General features: G+C 40.3%; 1 protein-coding gene across 2 annotated transcripts in view; it reads left to right on the top strand.

Annotated features, from left to right (window-relative positions):
- Positions 1–12,884, top strand: part of DAB1 (DAB adaptor protein 1) — a 451,733-nt gene that overhangs the window by 294,589 nt on the left and 144,260 nt on the right. For both annotated transcript variants that reach the window (XM_043877907.1, XM_043877908.1), the window contains exons 3-4: positions 1,912–2,051; positions 11,097–11,195. In XM_043877907.1, coding sequence (XP_043733842.1) covers positions 1,912–2,051; positions 11,097–11,195 — 239 coding nt within the window. The remainder of the gene's footprint in view (positions 1–1,911; positions 2,052–11,096; positions 11,196–12,884) is intronic.

Consider the following 12,884-nt stretch of genomic DNA (forward strand, 5'->3'; position numbering starts at 1 on the left):
TCAGAGACGTCAATATACCAGGAGTCAGCAAGAGTGCAGTGGAAAAAATACCAAGTGGGATTTGTGGACGACAGGTCCAGGACTAACTCCGCGGACACCCCTTCTCTGTGCTCTCCTGCTCTCAGAATTGTATCTTCTAGGTGCTTCTTTTACTGAGCTGATAACAGGGGTGGCAGCTACCGTGTATAGAGAACTTACCATATGAACCCATGCTATTCACATGCTATCTCATGTAAGTTACTGTTCATAATGACTCTGAAAGAGAATATTTAATCTTCACTCAATAGTTAGGGGATGGAGGATCAGCAGACAGTTTAGTTGACTTATAAGTGAGAGCCATGATTTTACATGAGGATGTCTGGCTATAAAGCTTCTGCCTTCTTATATACCTAGCATAACACACTATACATTTTTGTTTGCAGTCATCAAAAACTTGAGCCTCTAGGGGCATAGACTTTTCTCATTCATCTATTGCCAGTGAGTAATAGCATCTGGCACAGAGATGATGCTCAGTAAGGGATGAATGAATAAATGAATGAAATGCATACCATGTTCTGTCAATAGAAAAGCATCACACAGTGGTTAGCTATTACTGTTTTTTTGTTTTTTTTTCTGTTTTAAGTATGTCCTCAAATAATTCTCAGCTACACTTAATGGAAGGGCCTCAATATGTGCATCATGTAGGTAGAGAGAAATTGGCTGAATTATCTCTGATATCCTCAGCTCTAAATTTTCAGCTGATAAAAGAAGGCATGATGGAGGAGGTATCAGAAGCTGAAGTTCATGATGTTCCAGGAGATGAATATCAGAAGTCTACGGCATTCCAGGCTTAAGGACTGCATGATTGGGACTTCCCTAGTGGTCCAGTGGCTGAGACTCTGTGCAGGGGTACAGGTTTGATCCCTGATCAGGGAACTAAGGTCCCATATGTGACCCCCCCACAAAAAAAAGAAAAAAGAACCACATGAGCAATGCCCCAACCTATGACTCCTCTGAGAGACATTTGATGAAGTTAGAGATTTAAATTCCTATATATTCTGTTTCTTCTGACTGTGTGAATATGGACAAGCTATTTGAATTCCGTGACCTTCATCTGGGAGCTGGATATGGTTGAGTTGTGAAGAGTGGAAATAAAGTTTATAAAACATCTCACAAGAAACACATACTCTGTTCACAATAACATTACTGTCTTTATTTTATGTGGATGTGTTTGAACTTCTGGTTGATGTGTCTTAGCAAAATATTATGCTAATAATTACTGGGAAATCCCACTGCAAGGTATGGGGGCACCATACCAAGGAGTGTGGAAGCTTATTTCTGTACACACATGAGTTAGCAGAAGAGATATTGTAAAACCATTCTTTGATAATTGACCCTGGGTCATTACTTGATACAAAACAATTACTCTGGAGCCTCGTTATAAAACGGCCCATAGAATTGGGTGTAAGGAGGGTCTTGGACCCCGGCCAAAGTCATTTTAAATGCTGGAAATACCAGAGAGACTCAGGGCTAATACTATTCTAACAAGAGTGTCAGACGTAAACTTGTAGTGTGTAATGATCATTTGTTGACAATCTAGTGTGCATCAGACTCCATATTGGGTATTTTACATGTGTTATCTGGCTTTTTTTATCTTAATGCCACTTTGTGGTTGGTTACTTTTAATAGTTTTCTTTGTTTCTGTCTGAGAAAACACAATTTTAGAGAAAATTATGTAATCTGCCTGAGGATTTGGAAGGATAGAGCCAGAATTTGCATCCAGGAGTGTCATCATTCTTTTGTACGTGATCCAATGATTTGACTTTCCTTGAATTTAGGTAAACCAGAGAACCAGTCTTGGAGCTGTGGATATTTAAAGTTAGTGGGACCTGAATACCTACATATCCGAATCCTGCTTTTCTTTCTTTTTAGGTCAGGATCGCAGTGAAGCCACTTTGATAAAGAGGTTTAAAGGTGAAGGGGTCCGGTACAAGGCCAAACTGATTGGAATTGATGAGGTTTCCGCAGCTCGGGGAGACAAGTTATGCCAAGACTCGATGATGAAGCTCAAGGTACTGTGCTAGCATTTTATTTTAAACAGTGTACATTTGATATGACCGAGAGGGAAAAATGATTACAATTACTCTGGTAAACGTATTTTTATTCATTCACATACTGGTATACTACCTAGTATACTGATGACTCACTGCATTTATATATTGGGAGGATATGTCACTTGTTTAGCAAATATTTATTAAGCATCTCCTATATGGATGTGTTTCACTACTCCCTGTTTTGCAGTTATTGATATGATAAAAACATATCACATTTTACTCAATTGTATCTTCATTGTGTGGCTTCAACAAAAACAAAAGTACAAAATCATCAGATCCTACAGTCACTGAGATTATGTAGATTTTTCCACTTTATTTTTAATATCTTTTCTATATTCTACCATATGATGAATACAGTAAAAGATTTATGTTAATAAAATGATTTTATTCATCCTTGTAATTTTTTTAAAATTTAATTGGAGGCTAATTACTTTATAATGTTGTAGTGCTTTTTGCCATACGCTGACATGAATCAGCCATAGGTGTACATGTGTTCCCCATCCTGAAGCCCCCTCCCACCTCCCTCCCCATCCCATCCCTCAGGGTCGTCCCAGTGCACCAGCCCTGAGCGCCCTGTCTCACACATCAACCCTGGACTGGTGATCTCTTTCACATATGATAATATACATGTTTCAGTGCTGTTCTCTCAAATCATCCCACCCTCACCTTCTCCCACAGAGTCCAAAAGTCTGTTCTTTACATCTGTGTCTCTTTTGCTGTCTCACATATAGGGTCATCGTTACCATCTTTCTAAATTCCACATATATGCATTAATATACTGTATTGGTGTTTTTCTTTCTGACTTACTTCACTCTGTATAACAGAGGCCAGTTTCAGTTACCTCATTAGAACTGATTCAAATGCAGTCTTTTCAATAGCTGAGTAATATTCCATTGTGTATATGTACCATAGCTTTCTTATCCATTCATCTGCCGATAGACATCCAGGTTGCTTTCATGTCCCGGCTATTATAAACAGTGCTGCGATGAACACTGGGCTACATGTGTCTCTTTCAATTCTGGTTTCCTCGGTGTGTATGCCCAGCAGTGGGATTGCTGGGTCATATGGCAGTTCTATGTCCAGTTTTTTAAGAAATCTCCACACTGTTCTCCATAGTGGCTGTACTAGTTTGCATTCCCACAAACAGTGTAAGACGGTTCCCTTTCCTCTGCACCCTCTCCAGCATTTATTGTTTGTAGACTTTTTGATAGCAGACATTCTGACCAGCGTGAGATGGTATCTCATTGTGGTTTTAATTTGCATTTCTCTGATAATGAGTGATGTTGAACATCTTTTCATGTGTTTGTTAGCCATCTGTATGTCTTCTTTGGAGAAATGTCTGTTTAATTCTTTGACCCATTTTTTGATTGGGTCATTTATTTTTTTGGTGTGGAGCTGCTTGAGCTGCTTGTATATTTTTGAGATTAATTCTTTGTCAGTTGCTTCATTTTGTATTATTTTCTCCCATTCTGAAGCCTGTCTTTTCCCCTTGCTTGTAGTTTCTTTCGTTGTACAGAAGCTTTTAAGTGTAATTAGGTCTCATTTGTTTATTTTTGCTTTTATTTCCATTATTCTTGGAGGTAGGTCTCCTTGTAATTTTTATTAATATTCCCCACATACCTTATAATAAAGGGAAAATATTTTTTAAGTGATGTGTAATATTGGTATTTGGAGATAGCACAAAGAGATTTCTGATTTTAAATGCTTTAAAGAAGCCTTTTCTTTGAGAAATCTAAGAACTTGGGAAAAATTTTAATATACAAAATAAGAAAATTATATTATTAAGTAGCCTTTAAAAACATACAAAATCATGTATTGTCTGTTCCCAGATTCCAGTCTCCATGTAGTCTATGCTTATTTTTTAAAAAGTAACAAAAAATATTAGAAAAATTATTTAACAAGAAATCTCTAAGTATCATATACATTTAAGATCTATAATTTAATTTTTTTATTATAGAATTCAAAACAATGCTCTGTAAAAAGTTTGAAAATACAGAGAAGTGTAAGAGGGGAAATTAACTTACAATCGCACTACACAAAGAAAATCAGTATCAACATTTTTGTGTTATTAACAATCTATGTATTTTTATATACATTTTTGTATATATATGTGAATCATATGCATATATGTAGTGTAATTGGAATGACCATTTATAACTTCATATCTTGTTTTCTTCCTTACCTAATAATATACATCATGTACATTTTTTTCATATTTTCTAATAGTCCCTGAGGATACAACTTGGTCAATATAATTTTTTTAATGTAAGAAAAAGGGAAGGAAAAAAAGGCTGGCCAAGTTCCTAGTAATATTATATAGAACAGTGTCTATAAAACGACTTCTTCTCCTTTTCTTTGATAAATGCTTAATAAGGCACAGTTATTATTTTTGTTTATATTGTACACATTTTCTCAATGGTTTATTTTAACATGTGTATCAGATTCTAAGACTCCTTATAGTCTAGCTATAAGAATCATTCTTTTTAAAATCTCTTAATTTTCTAAACTGTGTATCCGTTACTTTCTTTTCATTTTTTTAAGCTCTTACATAGCAAATTTTATTTTAATAGTTATAAATCTACCAGAAGGCATACCAGAAAATGTATAAAAGATGTTAAAATCACAAGTTCACAGATTGCCTCCTTGGAAGAGGTTAATGTCTCTTTTTATGAAAAGAATAATTAAATGATGTTATGAGATTTTAGGACAGTCTAATAATGAGCCCCCTTCTTCTGCCAAATTCAAATCTGGGTGATAAGTAGACAAAGGAGTCCAACAGGAAGAATTCTAAATTTCAGCTTTATGACTGATAAATGCTGGTCTGGAAGACATGATACAGGTACACAGCCACAAGGCATCCTTGAAGGAGACAGGCTGTTCCAGTGGGTCTGTGGGACAGTTGGCTAATTGCAGCCTTCCCTGTTCAGCCCCACTGCCCTAATGCAGCCCTGTGACCCATGTATGAGATCACTTCAGAACTCACCCTCTCTACCAGCAGGTGGATTTCAGAGAGAGAACCCAGAGGAGACAGTGCCATGCCTGCCTCCCCATGGAGACTCTAATCAAGGATGGGGATAAAGGCCAGCACCTTAATTCTTGGTGAAGTTGGTCCTTACTGAGTATGAGGCCAGGCAGGTGGAGATGTGCTTTTGACAAATATGAATTAAAAGACATCAAGATAGTCTCCAGTGACTGGTTCCCATCCAGATTTCAAGTCTGCTGAGGACAAGAAAAAGGCTGATGCATCCTCACCCAGCATCCCGATAGATAGCATTCACGAGGCACGGGTCACAGAGCACCCCATCTGCCATCTGCCTTCATAGAAGCATAGACGTATCAGCGGGCGTGAGGCAGGAGTTGGCTTGTGTGCCCTGAAATTCTCCCTAAAGATTAACATTCACACAGGCTGGTTAACAATCACCAGCCTGGTGATGATTGCCAAGCTCCTGTGTGTGTGTGTGTGTGTGTGTGTGTGTGTGTGTCTGTCTGTCTGTCTGTCTTGGTTACCTGCAGTAAAGTGCCCCACCTGTCACCCCTTGTAACCAAGTGGTCCCCAAACCCCTGAGGCTTGGTCTGACCATGACACACTCCTGGCAGATGCTCTGAACTTGTAGAGGGTTCTTGGTTTCCAGACAACTGTCTCTTATTATTTGCAAGTTGCAGAGAAGAATGTTGACATTTCCGCTCCCTGTGGTGTTTCTTTAGGAAGCACAGAAACATAAATGATCGATTCTCCATTTGGCCTCCTGCCCAGGAAAGAAAGACAAAGAAGTAAAAAATGTCTGTTAGCCTTGCAAAAAGGCCCACTTGTTCATGTCAGGCCATATGAGAAATTAAAAAAAAAAAATTCTGTTTTTCTTTGCTAGACTCTCTGACGCTGGTTCCTGTTGTAGAGGTTTTTCTCTTGGGTTATAGAGATTTAAGAGGGGATTCGTAAATGTGAGTTTGCGTGAGCCATTGCCTGTCCACCAGCGAAGCCTCATTGTCATTGTATTTTAGTTTAGTCAACAGCACTTTTATATATATTATCTCTTTTGATCTTGTGAGGTAGCTTTTAGCCTTCTTGTTTGTAAGTAAGAAATCTGAGGCTCATGGAAGTTATAGGATTTGCCCCAGAGCCTTCATTTTAATCTGGATTAAGCCCAGAATTCAAACCAAGATCTCCAGATGTCTCGTGTTTGATAGGATATTGTTAAGTGCTTCCTTCTATTTGGTTTTGTATCTGCACTGAAATCTATCTTGGTTGCCTAGCTAGATTTTTGAACCCCTACACGTAAGCTACTACTCAGTAACCCCACATCATTAACTTACAAAGTATTCACCTCTCAGAGGTATTGGGCAAAATGGTGTGTCATAAAGACAGTGCCTGGAGGACTGATTGCAGAGCCCGAGGTGAATCTATTAGTCAAGGTCCTGTAGGAAATAGTCACCCCGGCTAGGTCAGATGAGGACACTTTAATGAAAGAGAGACTCGTGCAGGGTAGGCCAGGTTAAGTTAGCAAAAACTAGAAACAGAGGGAAGCTGTTCCCACCCCAAGGAGAGATATATTAACTGGAACCCAGGGAGGGTGGGGTTGAGGAGGAAGTCTCCTCGCCATGCAAAAATATAGCTGCTGCTGGAGATTGTAGAACAGGGATGGGAAGAAAGCAGAAAGAAATACCTGGACCTCTTTCTTTCCCCCACTCTGACCTCCTGTCTGTGTCTTCCTTGGTGGAATCCAAGGGACAGGATGCTCAGAGGACCTGAAAGTGCAGAGCTTAGGGGCCAGTCTCTGGGTTAAAGTGAGGAAGATATCTCTACCCCCTTCTTAACTGGGAAAAAGTGAAACTTATGATCAGTTTTCCCCCAGAAACTGTACAGCTGATTTAATTCCTAGCGCTGTTCATGGAGCTTTCTGGAATAGCATTCTAGATTTATGCTAGGCCTGCAGCCTGTTATGTGGGCTCACCTGCTTGACCTGTTCCCTGGAGGGGAACAGCCATCCCATCACGCGCATGCACCCTGCTGCATGAGGTCTCAGTTCCTTCCAGTGCAGCATCTTATTGGACCCTCATGGCAATCCTGCCGGGTGTGCCTGACCCCATCTGTGTGTATACATTCCTCCAATAAGATGCTGCCTCGGTGTGACTCCCTCAGAGATGCCTGCATCAGTCATTCCACACAGTGCCCGGCGTGTGACGTTGCTTTACAGTCTCAGGATTGGTACCAGTGGTGATGGTCAGTCAACTTTGCTGAGCTCTCCCTGCATGCTGCGCCCTCTGCCATGTGCAGTACGTGCATGGTTTGCTCTTGTTAAAAGTATGAGTTAGTCTCATTTAGAGTGCTCCTTCACTACTACATCTGGACGCCGGGGGTTCCATCTTTTTTAATCAATGCTGCCCCGTAGAACCCTTCCATAGGAAGGAACCCTAACATTGAAATTCAGAAGATTGCTGTTGAAATTCCTTCTATGTCTTAGTTCTGTGAGGTTTAAGGCAGTCACTTGACCCCTGAGCTTATATTTTGTCATATGTAAAATAAAGGAGGTAATTCTTCCTTTCTAGGATTGTGGGATGAGCTAAATTATATAACATGTAAGAGAACTCCTTCCATTTGGTAGGTACCTGGAAAACACCTGGAGAGTGTTTTGGAAAAACACTCTCGTTGGAAGAACCTCTCATTTTCAGGTTCCCAGCAATGACTTTGTAGGCCAGGTTGCTAATATTAAACCCCCAAAAGATACCTATATGTGTATCTTCTAATTCTCCAACCATCCCTGTCACCTGATCTTCTGTTGGTTCTGCAAAACACCATGGGGAAGTGTGACCCTGTGGCAGGCTGTCTGGTGGCAGGTTTGCCTGGACTTCGAGTAATTTTTCAGGGCTTGACTCAGGGTTGTGTCTCACAGGAGAAATGTGCTTGGTAAAATTGAAGTTTATTTTTCCCAAAGATTGTACCATGTGCATCATCCTTCTCTCTTGTATTTGTCCTTGTATTTGGGAAGCTGTATCACCAGCAGTCCCAACCAGAAATGCTCTCAAACATGCTGTTTCCATCCCTCTTTATCTGCAGCCACATTCTGCCAGGGAGTTCTTGGAACCATTTGGAGCAGGAAGTGAAGGGGAGCATTAGCTAGTCAGTATCACTGTGTGTTGGGAATTAGTGCTGTTTGATGTTAGGTAATTCCAAGAGCTGGGGGTTGTTACGACTGTTTTGGAGATGGGGTCGTTGAAGCTACTCTTTTTGACCAAAGGAACTGTGATGTCTTCATGTTGGAAGGACTCAAGCAAGAAAGAGAGGCTCCCTACCCATTGCCACAGTCCTTCCCATGCCTCCATTTATAACAGGACTACTTCTTGTTCTCTCTTTTGCATGTGTCTGGATCCTGAAGTTGAAGGTCAGGCTGCAGAGGGATGGCAGCATCAGTTACTTTTCTCCAAATCAAACTAGGAACACAGATTTCAAAGTCAAGGTTTTCATAGATTCAAAACCTAGATTGTTCATTACTCGAGTGAGGGGAAAGTCACTTCACTTGTTTGAGTGCCTTTTTTATTCCAGTCTCCATTCTTGACTTTGGGCATGCAGAATGAATAAAACAAAGTTCCCATTGTGCCCGTTGAGCTTTTGTCCTATTGGGCAAAGGCAGACAGTCAACAAATGAATATACAGTATGCCAGAGGATACCATAAGGGAAAAAAATGCAGGGAGAAAGATCAGATGCAGTTTGAAGTGGAGGGTGGAGCGGTCAGAGACAGCATCTTTGCTTGGGTGACACTGAAGAGAAATAAGAACTGCCCCTGGGATTGCAAAGACATGCTCTGAGCCTTCTCCAATGTCCATAAAACCACCTCTCAGTGAATTTATGGAAAAGCAAGCAGCATATTGAGGAATCTAGAGACCTTTGAATAGGAGGAGGGGTTAAAGACACAGAGGGCTTCGCTTTGGGAGTAAGTCACCCTGTAACTATGTAAAGGACAGTCATTGGAGGAGGGATCCTATGTCAGTGGGTATATCCCTAAAGGTCAAAAGAGGAACACCAGATAGGATTACAGGAAAGAAATCTGGGCTTATTAGAAAGAAGAGATATGTAAAGAAGAATGGCTCTTGCACCAAGAGTCTTGAAAGTGGATGTGTGGTCTCAACTTTCTAACCAGTTCTTTATACCATCTTGGAATTGTCTACCCAGCTTATCAAACATCATTTTTCGCAGCTGTCAGTTGAGAAATTTAGACTGATTACTTTGAAGGTTTCCTGTGACTCTAATATTCTGTGCATCTGTATGTCAGAGGTGCCTGAGGATGAATGGGTGACTCCTGAGGGAGTGCATTTCCTGTTACTAGTTCCCAAACAGGAACTGGACCACAAATGCTAGGGGTTGGTTATGACATCCTACAGTGTACCACGCATTGTACTAGATACTTTCTATACGTTTTCATTTCATTCTCTCAAACATGCCAGAGAAGTATTTACACTCAAGGAAGTAGAGCAAGGAATTAAGTCATTTGTCCAAGATCACAGCCAGAAGTATAATCCAGATGTTTCGATTCCACAGAATATTTCCAGTACCCAAAGTGAGGATAATCATACAACCTTGAGAGAATGTCCCTTCCTTGTGCTGGTCATACCTCTGACTCTATTCCAGAACATGCTGTGCTGAGAACAACACAAAGGACTTTTTTCTCTTGGGAATGTGAAATCATTATTATTTTAGACTCTTCTACTCTGAAAAAAGCCCAGAATGATTACTGGTGAAAGATGGACTTATTCTCTCCCTCTGTGGAAGCTCGTGGGGATGAAGGGGTTGGAAGCCTAAAAACACCTAATGCAGAGTCTGCAACAGTCCTAGAGCATAATGCCCTTGAATGTCCTCATCCCCTCAGTTGTACCCTAGTATGATGCCCATGAAAAGTAAAGTGGAAGTGAAAGCCTCTCAGTCATATCTGACTTTGCAACCCTTTGGACTATACAGTCTATGGAATTCTCCAGGCCAGAATACTGGAGTGGGTAGCCTTTCCCTTCTCCAGGGGATCTTTCCAACCCAGGGATCAAACCTGCATTGCAGTTGGGAGATTCTTTACCAGCTGAGCCACAAGGGAAGCCCATGCTTGCCTATAATTGGCCACCACAGAGGCTAATTTAAGAAGCAAGTGTTTTTACTCTTAACTTGCGTCATATCAACTTTGGAGGGAACTCTTGATAGCACATTCATGTCATAATAATTTCTTGAGTGCCTCCCACCCTCCAGGAACTGTCCTAGGTACTAGAGAGAGAGTAGTGAGCAGAGTAACATACCCACCTTTTGTGACATTTACCTTCTAATTGACTCACACACATATCTTCAGTATATTAAAAAAAAAAAGATTGGAAAGGTGGGGAAACAGGTTTTTGAGAAATAGAAGCCCTTGGTAGTTGCTTTTCTTGAAAGCACAAGAATGATTGGGAAAATGGTAGAAGAACATACAAAATGTGTGGGTGAAAACTCAAGCCATAGGCAGATGACGATCACATTTTTCTAAACAGACTTGAGACATGCAGTCTGGCAATATTTTTTCTTTTCTTTTTAATCTCTATAATTAATTCATATGAAAAGTTTTTCCAGAAGTATGAAATTAAAATCACATTTAGGAACACATCCCATGACTCATCTTTATTTAAAAGGTTAAAACCATATCTAATACAAAACCCAGAAAAGATCTTAACAAGAGAACCATATTGTGTTTATCCTGGGATCTCAAATTCTGAGCCGACTGTCTAGGCACAAAGTAGACACTCTGTAAATCTTGGTTTGCCCAACGAATCTAAGTTCAGATATTTGTTTACACAGTTTTTGAGCAGTGAGGACGAGTGTTACCCTAAAACATCAAGAGGATGCAAGCCCACTGGGAAAGATAGTATGAAAGTGGGGAGGGAAAGAGTGTGCGTGATTGGTGGCATTGGTTCATGGTATCTGACATGCCTTTGGGACCAGAGGGAATTTTCAAATGAAAACGCTAAAGTAAAAACCACATCCTTCCTTTCAACAGGGCGTTGTTGCTGGCGCTCGTTCCAAAGGAGAACACAAACAGAAAATCTTTTTAACCATCTCCTTTGGAGGAATCAAAATCTTTGATGAGAAGACAGGGGTAAGTAAAAGAATCACATGGCATGGTGAAATTGAATCCATTGACAGATGTGCCCTTAAAAGCCTCTACTCTTCTGAGCAGGAATATCAAACAAGCATAAAAACACATAAAGCAACTGACAAACTTGATCAACTGTGATCGTTCATCAAAGGGAGGCTCTTTCCTGACTTGGCCACAGTATGACTGCGCCGTGTTTCTTACAGGGTAATTGGGATAAAAGTGTCACACAGTCCTGGTAATGCAATGGGAGATTGATGTGCTTTGAAGAGCAGTGGGTAATGTGACAGTTTAAGTTAAATTTCCTTGTGTGTTGGCAACTTTAATGACATGCGTCCTAGAGGGAGATGTACGGGGGTCTTTTGACTTGGTCAAAGCATCCAGACTCTCTTGAATTGAACCTGTGGCACCTTGCAATTGCTGTCATCAAAAAGAATAAATGGAGTTTTCAATGTTAAAAAAAAAATCCATCACTGCATGATGAGGAAATGTAAGGGCTGATCTATGTGTTGAACCCACTGAAGATGTGGTTTGTATTTTCGTCCACCTCCTGGCAGCAGATAACTCCCAGGTTTATCCCCAGGACTTGCCTAGCATTGTTGACCCTGTTCATTGATGGTATGGGAAAAAGAGAAAAGCTTTTAATGATCTGTTTTGTCCAGAGAGCAAGAGTCAGATGGACACGATTTTCTTTTATTCACTCAGTGCTTTATAGCTTCTAACATACTTCCACTTATATCACCTCCTATGAACTTCACAGGTAGTTTATCAAGCAGTGTATAAACAATACTCAATTAACCAAGCTACTTAACCTTGTCATTTTGCATTACAAAATTTCCCCCTTTGTTCTGACTCATATTAAGAGACCATATGGTTAGTAGGATGATAATTTAATAGTAAAATATTTTCTTGAAGAAAAGTCATTCCTGATTAGTAATAGCACAGACACATTATGGCCTCGTGGGATCCTGGGTGACACACAAGGGGCAGAGAGCTTTGGAACTGTAGAAACTTGGAGGATATTATTCATCCTTTATTATCCTTCATGGGAGGGAACCAAGTAATGTGCATCATGCCTAACCGAGAGATACTTTCACAAGGATTCATATTCCCCAATATATGTCATCATCTCTAGTCTCTTCCCAAGTCCACACCTGCCCATCACCGTGACACTGGCATCACCAAAGGGACAGGAATGACAGGGATAGAGTATCAGATACTTTATCTTGTCTATCTTACTTTTTATTCTTGTGTTTTGGGGTCCTGCTATTCCATCATGTACCCCACCATCAAATAGTCCTAATCACCAAACTTTAGCTAATGAGTAGAGGTAATTTATATTCTTTACTTTTATCTAAATCCTCACTCAAGGGTGGCTAAGCTGGCCCTAAAGAAAGATACCACCAAACCTTGAAATGTGATTTTTGATTCTTTCTTTAGACACACACAAAAAATACCTGAAAAATCATCATTTCGGCTCAAAGCCATTTGGCTTTGTGGGAAAAAAATGTCATATCCTAGTGGAGATTCAGGATGAAGGCAGAATTAAATGTTATCTGCCTGACTTAGTCTGCTGACTTACCTTAGGCTCTTACCTTAGGGCTTTTGCAACCATAGCTTGTTAATTTGTCTTAACACAAGTCTAGGGAAGACTGGTAGAGAGGGCTGAACGTTTAGGCCTGAAGTAGAGAT

The sequence above is a fragment of the Cervus elaphus genome, chromosome 20 (assembly GCF_910594005.1).
Source record: "Cervus elaphus chromosome 20, mCerEla1.1, whole genome shotgun sequence".
Classification (NCBI taxonomy): domain Eukaryota; kingdom Metazoa; phylum Chordata; class Mammalia; order Artiodactyla; family Cervidae; genus Cervus; species Cervus elaphus.